Source organism: Rhinatrema bivittatum, chromosome 2 (assembly GCF_901001135.1).
Source record: "Rhinatrema bivittatum chromosome 2, aRhiBiv1.1, whole genome shotgun sequence".
Lineage (NCBI taxonomy): Eukaryota > Metazoa > Chordata > Amphibia > Gymnophiona > Rhinatrematidae > Rhinatrema > Rhinatrema bivittatum.
Genome location: NC_042616.1, coordinates 148,089,927 through 148,109,110, shown reverse-complemented (window position 1 = coordinate 148,109,110; position 19,184 = coordinate 148,089,927). Strand labels below are relative to the sequence as shown.

General features: G+C 43.6%; 1 protein-coding gene across 1 annotated transcript in view; it reads right to left on the bottom strand.

Annotated features, from left to right (window-relative positions):
* NEBL (nebulette) overlaps window positions 1-19,184 on the bottom strand; it is a 673,305-nt gene that overhangs the window by 525,446 nt on the left and 128,675 nt on the right. The window contains exon 3 of the mRNA XM_029588730.1: window positions 4,684-4,768. Coding sequence (XP_029444590.1) covers window positions 4,684-4,768 — 85 coding nt within the window. The remainder of the gene's footprint in view (window positions 1-4,683; window positions 4,769-19,184) is intronic.

Genomic DNA, 19,184 nt, shown 5'->3' with positions numbered 1-19,184 from the left:
TGCCCTGCATGGGCAGGAGATAGTCCCTACTTGTATCTCTCTAAACACCCCCCACCCTGTTCCAAACCTCTCCCTCAATCCCATCGTATCCCCACCAGTCTATCTCAATCCTCCCACCAGGCTGTCCCTCTCTCTCAATTCCCCTATCTTATCCCACCAGTCTGACCAGCTTCTCTCTCTCTCTCTCCCCTCCCTCCCTCCCACACTGCCCAATGCCTGTCTCTCACCCTGTCCCCACCTGTCTCTCTCCTCCTCTCACTAACCTCAGCATAACATCTCTCATTCTCCCCTCCCCCTCCCCTTACACACGCACACACCCTCCTCACTACCTCTGCCCTGCTTTCACCCTGATACCATTTCTGACTCTATTATCCTCCACTACCACTTCTTTGCTTTCTTTCACACATGCCTCCCCCTCCTGGCTTTCTTGGACCTCTCTACTGCCCCCATCCCTGACTTTCTCATGCCCTTCCACTTCCCCACACCATATCACATACTAAGCACCCTCCCAACATGGCTCTCATGCCACTCCCTATCCCAGCCCTCTCTCCCTCCCTCTGTCCCCCCCCCCCCCCCCCCCCCCACCTTAGCCTCACACTTGCTGCAGAACACATGGCAGCATGGACCTTAGGGAGGAATAAGGTGCCATTCAGTCCAATCTGTATTGCTGCCAGGAAGATGTCATTTACCCCCTCCTCACTTTCCCCATAGGATTCAACATCTCCTTATCCTGTTCCCCAGTATTCAAACACCTCCTCACTTCTTCCCAGCATTCATCCTCCTCAATTCTCCCAACATTTATCCCCTATCATGTTATTCTCTCAGAAGCATTCACCTCCACTTGCACCACTCTTGCCTGAAGCATCAACATCCCTCCCCTATCACAACATTCATAACTTCTCATACTGCCTCTGAAGCAATCACCCACTTTCCCTCACCAAAATCATTCCGGCCTGAGTGAAGCTCTGAGTGACTCCCCCCCCCCCCCCTCACCTCTGCTGTTAGCTGAATCCCAACCCTGGAAACACAATGATTTTCTGGGCCTGCAGCAGGATTCACTCCAGGTTCTTCCCTGTGGCAGCATAACAAAGAAGAGCCTTCTACTCCAGACAGCAGGTGGGATGGGGAACAGAGGGAGGGAGAGAGGGGGACTGGATAAGAAGAGCTGGAGCAGGGAATTGAGTGGCTCTTCTTTGCTGTCCAGTCAACTCCAGTCGTCCTCCTTCCCTTCCTGTCCTTCAGTTGGTTTCAGAAAGGAGGGGAGGGGCAGAGCTGCGATAAGTAGAGAAAAGTCTCTGCTCCTTTCTATGGCCTCTCCCTCCTTTTTCTGCTGCAATCAGCTGTGCTGTGATGACAGGAGAAAAGGGGTTGGAGCAACTCTTCTCTGCTCTTTTCTGCTGTGTGTGCTCCCTGCTCTAGCCCCTCCCCTCTTGCCCTCTGCAGTGGCGCTCAATTGCCATAGGAAAGAAATACAAGAGCCACATTTTGCACATGAAACAGCCACATGTGGCTCCCAAGTCACAGGATGGCCACCCCTGCACTAGGGGAAGTGCAAATGAACATTCATAATAAAAATACACACAATATAAATCAAATACAAAAACAACATATTGGGGATCTGCAACTGTACTATTGTTCAAAAAGATCCGACACATCTACAGCTACACAAGTGTCCAAACATCATTGATGTCCAATCAATTGAAAGCCTGCTTTAATAGAAATGCCTTAAGTAATGGTTTAAAGGTCTTACTGCATTAAATTAGACATAAAGCAGCAGGGAAAGAGTTCCATAATTGAGGAACTGCAACTGAAAATGCAGTCTCTAATCTCCACCAAATGTGCCTGTTCTAAGGAGGGAATGTCCAACAAACCATGCTGAGAAGATCTCAAAGTTCTCGTAAGTTGGTAAATGTGCAACAAAGCCCTAACGTGACACCTTTAGTATTTCAGGTATTAAGATTGCTAATGCCCATGTTAAATTGGAGCATTAGTTTGCAGCTTAATACATAGGGCCCTTGCAGGGAGACTTACTAAGCAGTGATAGTTTATTGTGGGAGGGGACAAATATCATGAGGGGGCATCCCTGCGATATTGGGCCTCTCCCCAACAAACTATGCTGGCATTATTGTGGCATGATTTTTTTTTTTAACACAGCACAAATGCACGACTAAAAATCATGCCACGATATGGGACCTTCCCAAGCAAAGGCGGCACAACTCAGCCAGGACTGCCATCACTTAAAGGGCCAGAGGCCAAATAAGCATACTCCTCCCAAAGGCCAAAGTGAATCTGGGGACTTATTGGAGACCCATGCACACCCCACCCCCACGACCTTCTGAGGCAACTCCTACCCCACTGAAATAAAAAAAGAGAGCAATTGTGGTGCAAGGGCCCCCTGCCTTCCCAACCCTCTCCCCTTAATAGTGAAAAACGCCCTGTAGCATAAAGATTTCCCCTCCACCATCCAAATAAAATATAATCCTTGGTGACTAGGGTCCCCCACTCACTCCCCAGGCCTCAACTCCCCAAAAATGACCCTGGTGGTCTGGGGGGAGGCAGACCTCAACCCCCACTCCCTAACCCCCCCATACCTCTAAAATGAACCTTTGATAGCCAGCAGTGAGCCCAGAACACCCCCTAGCTCCAGGCCCGTCGGTAACATTTTTCAAAATGGCACCAACCTGACCTTGCCCCTATCACATCACAGGGCAAGATCCAGGGCTCTCAGCCTGCTACACTAACCATTAGGCTACCCCTCCATTCCACTTGAGTGGCATTGAAGGATTTGGCCTTAAACAGGTTCTCTCACACAAGTTTCTACAATCCTGATATTGCTGAGCTGGGGAAACAATGCTCTGTACATTGTCTTTAGATAATTATTCATTCTCTTTTTATTTTGTTTCTTCAACACCTCCTCCAACATTAATATTCCTCTGAATTTTAAACAATTGGTCTTATTCAACAAAGATTTTTTTGATAGGTACAGAATGGGAAAAATATTTTTTAAATAAGGTCCAGCGTTTTGAAAGACAATATACATACCTACATATTGTGAGTGATTCACTGTACAAATTATCTTCTACAATAGTAAAAATGTTGATAAATCATCAGACCAACTACTAAAATAAACTGCCTAAAACCCTATCTATAATATCTTTAGTTGCTTTCATGCTATAAATGTAACCTTACAAATTTAAGTCCATTTAGTATGGCATCAAAACAAAAATTATATATACATACATATATACTGTATGTTTTTAAATCTATGCAATACAATCAATAAGAAAAGCATGAAAACAAATGGATGCATAATACTATGTCATAATGAATCATAAAAAAATGTCTAAAATGAATTTTTTAAAGTCAAAGCAGAAATCAGACAGCAAATGCTTGGTGTAGGCCCAACACACATTACCACCTCAGAATAATCTACATTGATGCAGTTGCATATTCAAGCACCATAAACAAAAATGCTTTTAAATATACTGCACTCCAGTATATTATGGTTATTCTGGGTTTAGAGACATACTCATTAATGCCGAATCATCAGAGAGGGAAGAAACAATGCACAAAGAAAATGGAAATATTACACAGGGTACATCAACATATACAATTCCAGTGTGGAAAATTTAATACTAATAGGCGGATATCAGAAAGGCAGAGCATAGCAATACAAATCAACCAAAGGAATCAGAAGAGACCCACACCCTTATCGAGTCTCTGTCAGCTGTAAGTCTGAAATGATGTTCAAACTGCCATTTTGCTGTTTTTTTTTTTTACTTTTGACCTACGATCGATTCAGAAAAGATTCATAAATCATATTCAGGAATCCAATTACATTGCAGCAGTGACAAATCCCGAAATGCAATGAAATTTTGAGTAGATGGCAGCAAAGCAAGAAATTGGACATTGCCACCTAAAACTTTGAAATACCCTTCACTGAGAATGTGTGCGCCCCATGCGGCATAGGCCCACTCCAGAGCAGCAGTCCCTGGCACCATCAAAAGCAACCCAAGTAGCTGAGCCAGAGGCCTTGCCCCAGTCCTAAACTCAATTGCCAAAGAGGAGACCCACTTACATGGCCATGCCAGTCCGAATCCCAACCTCTATTGCCACTGCTGAAGAGATGCCCCACCACAAACAACATCCCCCATCAGATGATTCTCCTAGGCCTTCATCCTTAACCGACAGGATGAGGAGATTGTACTAACCTTGTTTACCCCCTCCGCTGGCTGGCTTCAGCCTAGCAGGCTGAACTGCATGGAGCCCTAAGGCTTTGCAAGACTACGGGACTCCATGTGGTAAAAACTGCCAGATTGAAGTAAGCCTTCGAAGAAGGCAGACCTAGTTAAATTTGCACTCCTCATGCCAGCCATGATGCCTGACAGTAGTGTTGGATGATCAACAAATGGAGGTGAGATAAAGAGTTTGCTCTTCAGAGAGGTGGGAGGAGGTATCAAATGAAAAAATAGGAAAAAATATCCTGCTCTTCTCCAAATGAAATCAGGGGCCGTGGGACCCAGAATAAAAATAGGGTCCCTGACCATATGTAAGGGTCTCATTTACTAAGATTTCTTCCCAAAGACTCAGAATGAGGGAAAATGCCTCTCTTAGTAAATTAGGCCCTCGGAACTTTTGAACACTACAAGAAGTTCTTTAAAAAGTGTACCTCAGAATACGCACCTGGCTTTGCAATTCACTTTGTTGCTTCAGACGAATGTTTTCAGGGGTATCTGCCACGGTAGTAAAGGACTGCTTTGGATAATGTCTAAAATGAGAATTTAAAAACAAAATAGTAAATATTCAAGTGCACTGAGAGAAAAATGTGTGTGCATTTAGAAGTTTGCTGGCAGATACAATATTTATTTATTTATTTAGCATTTTCATATACCAATAATCGTTATGAAAAGTGATTTGTCCAGCTAAGATCAGATTTAGCCAAGCAAACCACATGATTTAAAAATCTTGCCAGTTTGACTGCCCCTGACATAGCTAGCTAAGTTTTTAGCCAGCAAAAAATGTATGTACTGTAGCTATATCAAGGATTATCCAGGGTCATTCTAAGGTAGAGTGGCTTTACCCAGCTAAGGTGGCCAGTTAACACAGATTTTCAGCATTATCTGCCTAACAAAGGCCTAGATTAATCAAAATGTGAGAAATTTCACATGAATAAAACCTGCGATAAGGAAAAGGGGCATGGCTATAATAATTTAAAAGATACTGCTTTGCACAGGTACTTTATCACACCCTACAAGTTGCCCAGATAGGGAAGAGAGGAAGAAAGAGAGAGAGAGAGAGACTCTCTTTATAAGGGTCTCCTAGTAGTCAACCACTATAGAGGGCCAGCTAGTAACTCCAGGTGAGGTTTTGGTGGAGGTCTAGGTTTTTGGGGCCAGTTTTACATGCAGTGAGAAGTACGAACAGCACAATACACATTAGTGAAGTTTTGAAATGATTTAAAGTGAGGAAAGTCATACAAAGATGAGATTTCTACAATGTTCTCTCGCCCTAGCTTGATATTACCCTAGTAGATAGTGCCCTAGTGGATAGTCCATCAAGCTAGGGCGAGAGAACATTGTAGAAATCTCATCTTTGTGTGACCACCAAAACTTCACCTCGAGTTACTATCTAGCTCTCCTATAGTGGTATAAAGAGTTGACTATTATGGGTGCCACTCCAGAGGTTCTCTCTCTCGCTTTCTTTCTTTCTTTCCCTCCCCTCCCTGACTGAAAATGCCCAAAACAAAATTTGCAATATTTATCACAAATTCCACTTTGGGCTTAACGCCAGGAAAAAAGGTGTAGTTATTTCTGGCGTTAAAAGTGTGCGATAATATCCCTCATTTTCATAGATCCCGCCCCTTTGAATAAATTTGAAAAATTTGCATTTGCGCCACGTGATGTGATATTTATCGCAGGTGTTAATTTGTAGGGTAGGGTTTTATATAGTTAACACAGGTGTTAGGGCCTTAATGCCCGCGATTATGCTATAACGCATTTTGACTAATGACCGTGATAGCTGGATAACATTAGGGCTATCAGAGAGCAGTCCTAAAATCAGCCAGATAAACTGATCTGGCTAACTTTTAGAGAGCTGGGAATATTTGATGGCATGCCTGTACCATTGAATATCTCAACCAAGTTAGTCAAATACATTTATCTGGCTAACTTTGCCGGCCACCTATCAGTTGAAAATGGACCCCACACTATTTATTGTGCATTTAAAGCAGCAGTATTAGTTGAGTTCCTCCATTATATTAACTTGCCAGCTTCTTGGCTATATTGTATTTACTTCAGATCTTATTCACAGATCTCCCTTAATTTTTGTTTTAATATGCTATTTCTTATCTATTAAAAAAAAAAAAAAAAAAAAAAGCTGTGCACCTAAAGAAACACATCCATCCTCCTCCTAAATACATAGCTAGGATACCTTCCTCTGGTAGAAAATTCTACAGCTTTCACATTTTCTGAGTAAAAGTTTAAAAACAAATCCAGTTTGAAATGATGTAACCTAGATCACCTAGTTCTCAGAGGGTTCTATTATGTGACTCAAGGGTAAATAGTTTGCATGTAGCCAGATCCTTGAGCAGCCCTGTATAGTATTTCTATAAAATAACTATGTCCCCTCTTAAAATGTCTTTATTCTAAGGAAAACAAGTTTTGTTTGAGAACTCTTAACTCATATAATAACCACTTTACAAACCCTTTAATTATGTGAACCTTCTTTGGAACTTTCCAAGTTCTTTAAGATCCTCTTCAAGGAGTGGGGCCTAAAACCGTACCCAGTAATTAGTATGACCTTATCTAGTGGCAAGATAAATAGCGTGCCCATTGATGCTACCCCCAGTTTTACCACAAGTCAACACCCATTTTTAGGGCCTGATTTACTAAGGCTTTCTTCCCATTCCGTCTATGGATAAAAAGTTTACTAACTCAGACCCTTGATATCTGATCTCAGTCTTTGAATGCTCATTCTCAGCTTACTGTAAACTAGAAAACCAAAGTCCTTTTCTTGAAATTGACAGACAGCATTGACTCATTCGGTCTTATTTTGCAAGCCCATTTTTTTGGCCTGTGTATCACCATATACTGTACTTGTCAACACTGAATTTTATCTGCCACTGATCCTTTTGTTTCTTCAGGATGTCTAAATTATATTTTTCACAGGACTATATCCTGAACAGTGGTTACAAGCTAACATATTATGGGCTAGATTTTCTATCACGCAGGCCTCTGTGAATTACACGGTACTGGGGGCGGGGGGGGAGGGCGAAGCGGGGAGCGGGCCTCCGAAAGTCGGCAGCGATCGCACCACTGCGGTGTGATCGCTGCCAGCTTTCGCAAACCAATAGCGCCACCGTGAAAGGTGATGCTATTGGGCGCATTAATGATGGCGATAAGTGTCCTTACCTTTTCGCCATCAGCGATGTCTTTGCTGCGTCCGCCCCGGTGCCGGCCCAACTCCTCCCCTTCCGGTGCCGACGCCGGCCAGAACCCGCCCTGATCTAGATATCGCATGCGATCCCGTTAGAAAATGACCTCCATAGCTTAGTATCATCAGTGCAAGTGCTGTCAATCTCCACTTCCAGATCATTTATGAATAGGTTAAATAAGGGTGGCCAGGGCACCAGTTCTTAAAGCTCATCACCACTGGTCACCTCACATCACTTGGAATAGTTTCTACTGATTGCTACTCATTGGAATCTATCTAGCCAGTTTTAATTTTAAGACAAATAGAATCACTCACTATTCCTTATTTTCTTTGCCATGTACTTTTATGCAGAAACTAAAATTTTCCATAGAATGAAAAGGTCATGAACAAGGGATCGTAGAATTAAGCTAAAGGGAGGAAGGATCAAAAAGGAAAGTGAGAAAATACTATTTTCATTGACTTCCCATAAAGGAGCCAAAACAGTGGAAGAAATCAATCAACTTTTTTTTCTAATTTATACACTTTCTGGGTTTGTTTTCACATTCAAGAGCAATTCTTTATTCATTATGGGCTTGGTTCACTCAAATTATTTTGGGCATTTTGAAGGTAAATTGAACCAAATAGCAACTGTTGTAAAATATGTAGCACAGCTCAATAAAAGAATGCAAAAAGAGGAGTCACTTTAGATACTTCAATTTTAACAAATGTTTTGCAGGCACGCAAAACAATCACCTACTAATCTAAATATATGCATATTTATGTACTGTTTGTTCGCTTCCACACCCAAATATATCTACTCCATCCTGAGACAGGACTAATCCCAGGCATGAACATTGCCATAGCTGGGCAGTTCCAATTATTTACTAAAGAATTAATTTTGACTCATATTCTTTCAGGCTCTGGGAAAGATAGGAAAGCTATCAAGCCTAGCCATCTTCTTGTACTCTATCAGAAACCACCACCGAAAATAGTTAACAATGTTTACTAAATTTTAACAAGTAACTAAAGTTTGTAAAAGGTGCATTGCAACTTAAGTGCTGATTTAAAAAAAAAATACATCAGTCTGCAATGTTCCTTTGAAACAGGGAAACACGGAGATAAAAAGACTTACAAAACTGGCATACTACACAGTTTCATTACCAATCAGTACTCATTAACACTGAATACTTATAACAGTAGACAACACTACTATATAGTATACTATTAATGATCAATCACACATTAAAACAAAACATCTTATTTCATAATTCATATACAATACTTACATCATACATTGCACATCATACAACTAGTCATGAAGGAACTGACTACATTCAAGTGATATAAACCATATATGTTTTATTCACAAAAATGAAACAAAAATACATATCAGTCACTTCCCGACTGGTGGAGGAAATAGTGATATGAATGAAAGATTTCTTGTTATTTAGTAGTAGTTATTTATACTAACAGACATGCCACAACTTGACTGGACTCACATGCATGAAACTAACACAGTAGTAATCCTGGAAGCATGCTACAGATGGGCAGAGCATGGATTCACTGTTGCAGCATAAAACTATTTTACTCACCACATGACTTTACAGCAAAGCAGCCCTTCTGCTGCAAGCAGGGGCGGATTGCAAGAAAATATCTGCCCAGGGGATTTTTTCAAAACTGGCCCAGGGGGTATCTAATGCCCTCATGCACTTTCCCTGCAGCACATGTGTCAACAGCTTCCAAAAGCACATCAAGTCAACCCTGGAACCTAGTAGAATTGAGCCAAAATATCTCCAAAATAACCTTCATGTTTCCTATATAACTAAGAAATTGAGGACATTCCAGACGAGAGGTGAGCACAGCTGCAGCCCCTATTCCATCCATGCAAATTGGATGGCCCCCCCCTACACATCTGCTTATATCTCTTACAGAGATATATCCTGGATTCTCAGTCTGGTTCCTGAACCAGTTGCAAGTAATAACACTGCAAGCCAGTGTCAGACACACACACACACACACACTCAATCACAAACAGATTTTTAGATTGCAGAAACTTTATTGGCACATACACCCTGACACCCACAAACACACATACTTTTTCTCAGAACAAAAACATACCCACACAGACTGAGAGTGTCAGTGTGAGATAAAGATACCCACACACACACACTCTGTCTCACAAAGTCACTTTCTCTGACACAGACACACATGCACTCTCTCTGTCATGCTACTTTTGTACTGCTTACACAGTGAGTGCCCCCAGTACAGCACTGCTGCATCATGGTGTGAAGTTCTTGCTTGCTGCCAGCCCTTCCCTGTTCTGCAGCAGCCCCCCCCCCCCCCCCTTTTTTCCCAATCTCATTCTCTAGGAGCCTCGCTGGTTCCACAGTCAGCTGCTTCTCTCAGAGCTCAGTACAGTCACCTCAGACAGAAGCCTCCCCAACACTGCATAGGCCCTTTCTCCTGACTTACCCACCTTCCTTCCTGTGCCTGTAGCTTGCCTCCACTTCTCCGCAACCCTCCCACCACTCTAGTGCATTCCCAATGCCTGCAGACTACACAGTTGTTAGGATCTGATGCCAGATGGGCGGAGCAATCAGATAGGAGTTAGCAAGCTGTTAGAGTTCCCTCCTCCAGAGGGGAGGAGTTAGCAATCTGTTAGGAAAGCTCTGTGTTAGAGCTGGGAGTTAGCAATCTTGTTGTGAACTGGCTGCTGGATACTCCTGTTGAAGGAGGAGCTGGGAGTTAGCAATCTTGTTGTGAACTGGCTGCTGGATACTCCTGTTGAAGGAGGAGTTAGCAATCTGATATGCTCAGTTCCTGTAAAGGGAGTAGATAACAATTTGTTATGAATTGTTGCTGAAGACCCCTGATGGAAGGAGTAGCAATCTGTACCAGCGGAGTGCTTGGAGTGGGCACTTAGCTGTAGAGGAAGGTAGATAGGTGAATCTTTGGGCCGATGGCAGATGACAGCACCCCCAGGAGGATATCCTGAGAGGGACCACCGGCTAGGCTGAGTTATGGAGATAGACACAAATAGTTCTTTTATTAGACAGGTTAGTAGAACCACCAGAGGTAGCAGTAGTGAGCAGATATGCCCAGCAGGGCTGAAGTCCCTCAGGTACTGGAACAGCGATCCCAGGGTGGCTGAGCTGTAGAGAGACTATAGATAGTGAGTAGACAGGGTATGCTGTGTTCATAGCCAGAATTAGATAAGCAATCTCACATAAGGTCTTAAAGTGGCTCAGTAGCTGGAAAGGGTTAGGCCCTCGAGGAGCGAGTACCTGGTTCCAGGGAAAGCTCTGAGAGAGCGGTGGTAACTCACAAATGTCTGTATCTGCGATAGCTTCCGGGCAGTAGAGAATCTTCAGAGTGTTCAGGAACATGGGCCCTCGAGGAGCGAGTACCGCTTCCTATCTGCAATCTGAAATAAAGAAAAGAGAGCGAGGCCCCCAAGGAGTGGGTACCCCTGGTAAGTCCGAGGAGGCAGAGTAGCTTGGAACGAATCCCTTAGCGAATACTGAGACCTTTTATATTGGAAGCGGATGACGTCAGTTCAGGGGGACACCCCAGAGGTTCGCGCCCTTGCTGGTACATTAGTCGGAGCGCACGCACGCGCCCTACGTCATCAGGCAACATGGCGGATCCGCAGCGTCGAGCCGGTCCAGGGACGCCAGAGGGAGATGCCGCGGCTGTAGCCATCCATCAGACCTGGAGGGAGTCACCACAGTGGTAGAGAGGGCATCGAGCAGCGACGGACGCAACAACAGTCTGCTGCTTTTATGGTTCTCAGGCTGAGCTCTGCCTACCAACGCCAAGAAAGGGTGGGGGAGGGGGATCAGAAGAGATCCATACTGTTCCCTGGACTTATAAAGAGAGAAAATTAAACCCTGGCCGAGACTGGGAAGAGCCACTATCCCAAAGCAGCACAGCTCCAGATGGAATCCTGCTTTTTCTTGTGGAGCCAGCATATCCAGGGCTGGTGCAAAGGTATTAGGTATCACAGGTGAACCTTACAGCCTTGCACACCCTCCTAGCCCCAACCTTCCCAGAAATAATTTTAAAACATGCATTTATAGTAACAGATTTTACATGAAAAAGAATATTTAGTATTCTAAAGTAAAAATATCACTTATAATATGTGTATGAATTACTTGCACCGCTGTGGTACCAACCAGAAAACTCTGCAAAAAAAAACAAACCTGCAGCCATATGTAATTGGGACTATTGTAAAGCATGTCGGCCATCAGAAAGCTTTATGTAAACTGAATTACAGTATAGTAAACTTTCCATACAAAAACAGCAATAACAGTCAGCACTCAAACAATAACAACCTTATCCATGAAAAGACAACACTGCAAATATTACACCAGGCTCTAAAACACCAATACACCAATATACCTGATATTAGGAAAACAGAACAAGTCAAGCTTAAGAACCTCACCCAGAAACTGCATGCTAGCAGAATACCTCACCTCAGTCACAAATGCAGAATACAGACAGACCCTTACCAAATATAGAATAAAGAGAAAGTATAACTAGAAACATGCAAACAAAAACTAAATTGGAAACCGTAAAAAGACAGACTCCATATGCAGTATAACAATGGAAAAACAGAAACATCATCATTCCTCATTAAACATCAAACAATAAAATCAAGATATATAAACCATTAATCATAATAGTAAAACCATACTCATAAAAAAATACAGCTGATGAATAGAACATCCAATGCAGCTGATGAATAGAACATCCAATGATTAAAAACATATATAGATTTTTTAAATTTTCCAAACATCAATAAAATATTTCAAAACAGCTGACACATCAAATAACACCCAATAATTAAAACTAAAGCTTAAAAAAAAAAATCCCTTGCTCTCCAAATCTGAGCACTTTGTACTCCAGCACCCGGAGGTTGTCTTGGATTAATCAGGAATAGGAAATATGCACAAACTTTCTCCTCTCTCTCAAATATACACTCTCTAACATACATGTTCATTCTTACACAAACTCCTTTATATTCTCTCACACACATGCTGACTGGCTCACAAACTCTGGCTCTCACACATGTTCACTGATTTGCTCTTGCTCACACACATGCTCACTGGCTCACTCACTCTCACTCACACACATGATCTGAAAACCACAGCAAGCCTGAGTGTATTATTATACAATGCAAAAATAGAAAAACAGAAAAATAATCACTCCTCATAAAACATTCAGCAATATAGCCAAGAATTACAACACATTATTCATAATATTAAAACCATACTAATAAAAAGAATAAATATGTCAAGCAGGCAACAGCCAATAAACATCTAGTAATTAAAATGACTCACTTTGTTTTAATATTTCCCAAATATTTCAAACAGCAGACACTATGAAATTTTAAATAATAGGATTAAAAATCTCCAGCTTTCCATACCTGGGATCTTTTGATTTCCAGTCACCCACAGATTGTTGTGGATTGGGGAAGGGGGGCCTCACAACCTTTATCCTCTCTCTCCCCCACCCCCCACACACACACTCACATTCTGTCACATACACAGGCTTTCTCTCTCTCACATATATGCTGTCACATACACAGGCTCTCTTGCTCTCATACACCCATGCAGTCTCTCTTATTTTCAAATATACATAGACTCTCACAGACACATGTATGCTATCTTGCTCTCTCATGCATACATAGTCTCTCAGACATACGCAGGCTCTCTTGCTCTCTTATACACATGCAGAATCTCACACATACATGCAGGCTCTATCACTCTCATATACATGCATGCTCTGACATACACATGCTCGCTTGCTCTCTCATGCACACATGCAGGCTCTCACACACTACCACATGCAGGCTGGCTCATACATACATGCAGGTGCTCTCTCTCTCACAGACAAGCATAGACATCTATAGCTCCCCCTTTCTGCTGGGCCTTGTCTTTGCCACTGTTGGACGGCAGTGCTGCTCCTCACTACTTGAAGGGAGAAAGAAGGAGGCCACAGCTATTGCGCAGCTCCTGCAAAGTTGAGAGGGAGGGGGAGAGTCACGCGACCTTGCAGGCCTCTCTCCCAGCCCCACATGGCTGTCTGCCGCGGCTCCGCAAGTTTCTCTTCGGGCCACAGCAGCCCCTCTACTTTATTTATTTATTTAGAAACTTTTATATACCGGCATTAGTGGGTACATCATACCGGTTCACATAATAACTGAAAGTTTGGAAAATACATTTCAACAGGGAGACAGTAACTGGGCAGGGGATAAAATAAATAGGCAGTAGGAAAGATAGTTAAAAAACAAGAAAGTCATAACCAGAGAATACAGTTTATAATTTACAATGATAGTCTCCTTAATATAAGGAGAGGGCAGACCCCCTTCAGGGGTCTGCCCTCTCCTTATATTAAAAAATAAAAATCAAGTGATGGGACAGACTGGCCTCCTGGGGGAAGCCTGATCCCCCGATAGGGCAATCCACCCCTGGCTGCAAGATACCTGCTTAGATCCTGTCACAGAAACCAGGGCATCTGGTCATTCACATTTGGAAGAACATATTGTCCTGTGGTAAGTTGCCCCAGCCAGACCCCCAAACCATGAGCAGGGTTCTATAATGCCTTCTGTCATTTCAAAAAAGGCAATAAAAAGCATGCCATAAAAAATAAATAGTAACATCTAATACTTTATTATATGGAATCCTACTGTAACCTGTGATTATAGACTATCAATATATAGTACACACCAATTATAGATTATAGGCACATCCCTATCAATTGTTAGCTCAATATATATAACAAAGCAAACACTTGTACTTAAGGAAGTGGGCAGGAAGGCTACCCAGAGTACCTCTTGTGAATCACAATAGTGTTCCTACATCACTAGCTCAAATGGCATTTTCCACCGTACAATGATGTGAGTAGCTCATACAGTTGCCATGGTTGAGATCAGTTAAGTAATGAAGGAAAACATGTGATGAGCACAGCATGAAAGCCTGACTACAAGGGCAATGTTGCAAAGAAATTCAGAGGCTTTGTTCATTAGACCAGTGATTCTCAATAAACCAATCATTAGATATGAGCAGAGTGAGGCACAGTAATGAAATGCAGGGCATAAGAAACTCATTCCTAGTTATAGATGGTAATTCTGTACTAAATGTGAGAAAACTGCAAACTAATTCTTTGACATTGTACAGTGTCCATGTCCAAGTCCTATATAACATGTAAATGAGACAACAGCAATGTTGACAAAAGGCCGACCTACTTTGAAGACTCCAAAGATTTTCAAAATAATCAGACCAATAGATTTTATATAGTGACAAGTGAGAAACCAAAGAAGCCTACCTAATGCTGAGGAGTAGTAGCTATACTTCAAGATCACATTGGTACTTAAAAACATAAGAAGTTGTCATACTGGGTCAGACCAAGGGTCCATCAAGCCCAGTATTCTGTCTCTAAAAGTGGCCAATTAGGATTACAAATACTTGGCAAATACCCAAACATTCAATAGATTCCATGCTACTAATGCCAGTAATAGTAATGGCTATTCCTTAAGTCAACTTGATTAATAACAGTTTATGGACTTCTCCTCCGGGAACTTATCCAAACCTTTTTTAAACCCAGCTACACTAACTGCACTAACCACATCCTCCAACAATGAATTCCAGAGCTTACTTGTGCATTGAGTGAAAAAGAATTTTCTCCAATTTGTTTCATGAAGCTAGAACTGTATCAACAAAAGAATAAAAAGTAATCTTTCCTAAAAAAAAAAAGTCTTCAAAAATTTTTTCGGGCTCATTTTCGCTTTCATATTCAAAGTTTATCTTCCTCTTTCTCACTCTTTTGTTTAATTTTTTTTTTATTTATTTATTTATTTATTTATTTACTCAGCACCGACCACGAGGCAGCACTCACCAGCAGCCCTAGCAGGACGCACTAAAAGAATGATACCGCCCTCTATCCTAATCCTAACCTTCTCTCTAGTTGTTGTGTCCGTTGCTGTCCGACGTCTCTGCTCCGCCCACCTTACTTCATTGGCGACTCCCTTCGGGGTTGATGGAAGGCTAGCTGCTGCGGCGTCTCCAGGCTGTCCTCCTCCGGCGTTCCCGGACCGGCTCGACGCTGCAAGCTGCCATGTTGACCAGATGCCTAAGGGCACACGCGCGTGGCCCGACTGATGTACCAGCGTTGGCGCAAACCTCAAGGGCATCCCCCTGAGATGACGTCACCAGCTCCAGATATTTAAGGTCTCAGTTTTCTCTAACAAGACGTGTTAGCAAGGGTTCACTTCCTCCTGGTCGCTGCGGATGGGATTCGCTTACCGTGACCCTAGCTACTCTGCCTCCTCAGACTTCACTAGAGGTACCCGCTCCTCGGGAGCCTCGCTTTCTCTTTTTCTTTGCAGGTCGCAGTCTGGAACCGGTACTCGCTCCTCAAGGGCCCACGTCCCAGACTTGCTCCTGAATACCACTTCTGTTAAGAAGTCATAGCTGCTTACAACATTGTGAGTTTCCATCTATCTCTCAGAGCCTTCCCTGGGTCCAGTACTCGCTCTTCGAGGGCCTAATGCATACCATCCCCTGGGCTGCAGTAAGAGACTATTGTGTGAGTGTTACCATCAAGGACTTGTTCCAGAACTCTGCATATACTGCCTACTCACTGTCTTAGTTTCTCTACAGCTCAGCCACCCTGGGATCGCTGTTCCAATACCTGAGAGACTACAGCCCAGCCGGGTGCTTCCAGCTCACTACTGCCACCTCTGGTGGTTTACTATATTATCTAATAAAAGAACTAGTGTGTGTCTGTCTACTACACTGAGCCTGACCAGTGGTCCCTCTCGGGATTTACCCCGAGGGCGTGGTCACCTGCCACTGGTCCAATGATCCACCCACAACTATTCTAAATAATTACAGATTGCTAATACCAGCTTTATTAACAGTAGGGATGTGAATCGTTTTAGGACGATTAAAATTATCGTCCGATAATTTTAATATCGTCTTAAACCGTTATGGAACACAATACAATAGAGATTCTAACGATTTATCGTTATAAATCGTTAGAATCGTGAGCCGGCACACTAAAACCCCCTAAAACCCACCCCCGACCCTTTAAATTAAATCCCCCACCCTCCCGAACCCCCCCCAAATGACTTAACCTGCGGGTCCAGCGGCGGTCCAGAACGGCAGCGGTCCGGAACGGGCTCCTGCTCCTCAATCTTGTTGTCTTCAGCCGGCGCCATTTTCCAAAATGGCGCCGAAAAATGGCGGCGGCCATAGACGAACACGATTGGACGGCAGGAGGTCCTTCCGGACCCCCGCTGGACTTTTGGCAAGTCTCGTGGGGGTCAGGAGGCCCCCCACAAGCTGGCCAAAAGTTCCTGGAGGTCCAGCGGGGGTCAGGGAGCGATTTCCCGCCGCGAATCGTTTTCGTACGGAAAATGGCGCCGGCAGGAGATCGACTGCAGGAGGTTGTTCAGCGAGGCGCCGGAACCCTCGCTGAACGACCTCCTGCAGTCGATCTCCTGCCGGCGCCATTTTCCATACGGAAAATGGCGCCGGCCATACGCGTATGGCCGGCGCCATTTTCCGTACGAAAACGATTCACGGCGGGAAATCGCTCCCTGACCCCCGCTGGACCTCCAGGAACTTTTGGCCAGCTTGTGGGGGGCCTCCTGACCCCCACGAGACTTGCCAAAAGTCCAGCGGGGGTCCGGAAGGACCTCCTGCCGTCCAATCGTGTTCGTCTATGGCCGCCGCCATTTTTCGGCGCCATTTTGGAAAATGGCGCCGGCTGAAGACAACAAGATTGAGGAGCAGGAGCCCGTTCCGGACCGCTGCCGTTCTGGACCGCCGCTGGACCCGCAGGTTAAGTCATTTGGGGGGGGTTCGGGAGGGTGGGGGATTTAATTTAAAGGGTCGGGGGTGGGTTTTAGGAGGTTTTAATGTGCCGGTTTTGCGATTTTTAGATTTTTAGATTTTTCACGATTTTTCACGATATTTTACCCCCCCAAACGGCAACAATACGATTCCCTCCCCCTCCCAGCCGAAATCGATCGTTAAGACGATCGAGGACACGATTCACATCCCTAATTAACAGAGCTTTCATCAGATTGCTAACTCCTCACAGAGAACACATCAGATTGCTAACTCCTCACGGAGATCACGACAGATTTACAACACTAGTTGAAACAGGGACTCAACCAGGTCTTAATGGTGACATGATCGTATGGTCCTTCACAAATCTAAGGGATATGCCAATCCCTTAAAGTGTTTTTCCCCTTTTTGACCAACACTAAGGAATCTGCAATTTTTTTAGACCATCCCTTGATGTGTCTTCCCAAGACTGGGATTGATCAGCTTGGCCCTATAAATTGGAACTGAGCACTTACAAGAGGTAGAAGGTGTTGGAACTGAAGCTAGGAGGAGATATTTTTTTTAAGGTCCCTTGCTAGGCCTCCCTGGTCTGGAGAAAGAAGTGGGGTGATTTCTACATCTGCCTGAAGAAGAGAGGGGTTTTTTTTAGAAAAGCTGTTTGATTACCATTAGAGAGACTGAAACCTGGCCTTTTTACCAGGACTTCACTTTCAGTCACCCAGGAGTGTGGGTCTTTCAAAAGTCCCTACCCCATAGGGATTACTAGCTCAGAGAAGAGCAGAGTGAGAACAGGCACTGTGGACTGTTTTATGTTTTTTGTGAAGATTCATGAATTTTATTATTTTGAATGTACTGTGCAGTTATTTTTTGTTACAGTAAATTTTATTTGAACACCACCTCCAGTGTCCTGCCTGCTTTTATCCTGAAGGAAGGTATTTTATTTTATCTGATTTATTTTAAAAAATGTTATATACCGCTATTCAGTTATCATAGCGGTCTACAAGAGAACCATTCATAATAGTAAAATTACATAACAGTTAAAACACAAAATAAATAATAATACATTTTAAAATCATACAGAAAAAAAAACCTCTTATATACATCAATATTCATTATAGGACAACACCTTCAGTTGCAAACTCTTCTTTATATAGCCAGGGTTTAAGCCCTTTTTAAAAATGTTTACAGCACTTTGTGTTTGTAAACATTCAGGTGATGTATTCCAGAGTGCTGGGCCTGCTATAGAAAAAGCTCTCTCTTACCTCCCCAATATATGCCAACCGTACTGTTGGGTCTCTAACAAACCCTTATTTTGTGATCTCAAAGTTCTTGATGGAGTATAAATATGTAGTCCGGAACCTACCCAGGATGGCCAGCCAGCTTGAAGTCATGTGCCCAATAGAGCACTTTCTTCCTGAGGTGTTTAGGCACGATGGTTTTACCAGCGGGCACAGAATGAGTAGCCGCCAAGATGACTTTCTTCAGGTCAATTATATGCTGAGGTTCTTCTGGAACATCCTCCAAGATGTACTCACTTTCTCAGTTCTCTCCACTACAGCACTGCTACCAGAGATACCGCTGTTCCAGCGCCCTGGGAAATACTAGCCTAGCCGGGCTACATCATCTACACACTACTGCCACCTCTGGTGGCTTCTTAAACTGTCTAAATAAAGAACTATCTGTCTGGCCGATACAGTAAAGTCTGCGGGAGAGCAGGCGAACACCCGCTCTCCTGGCGTGCGCACAGGCCACTCTCCTGTGCGCACGATTCACTATTCAAATGAGGCCCGGTGGTAAAAACAGGCAAAAGGAGGCGCAAGGGACACTAGCGCATCCCTAGCGTCTTCTTTTGGACCGGAGCGGCGGCTGTCAGCGGGTTTGACAGCCGAAGCTCAATTTTGCCGGCGTCGGTTCTCG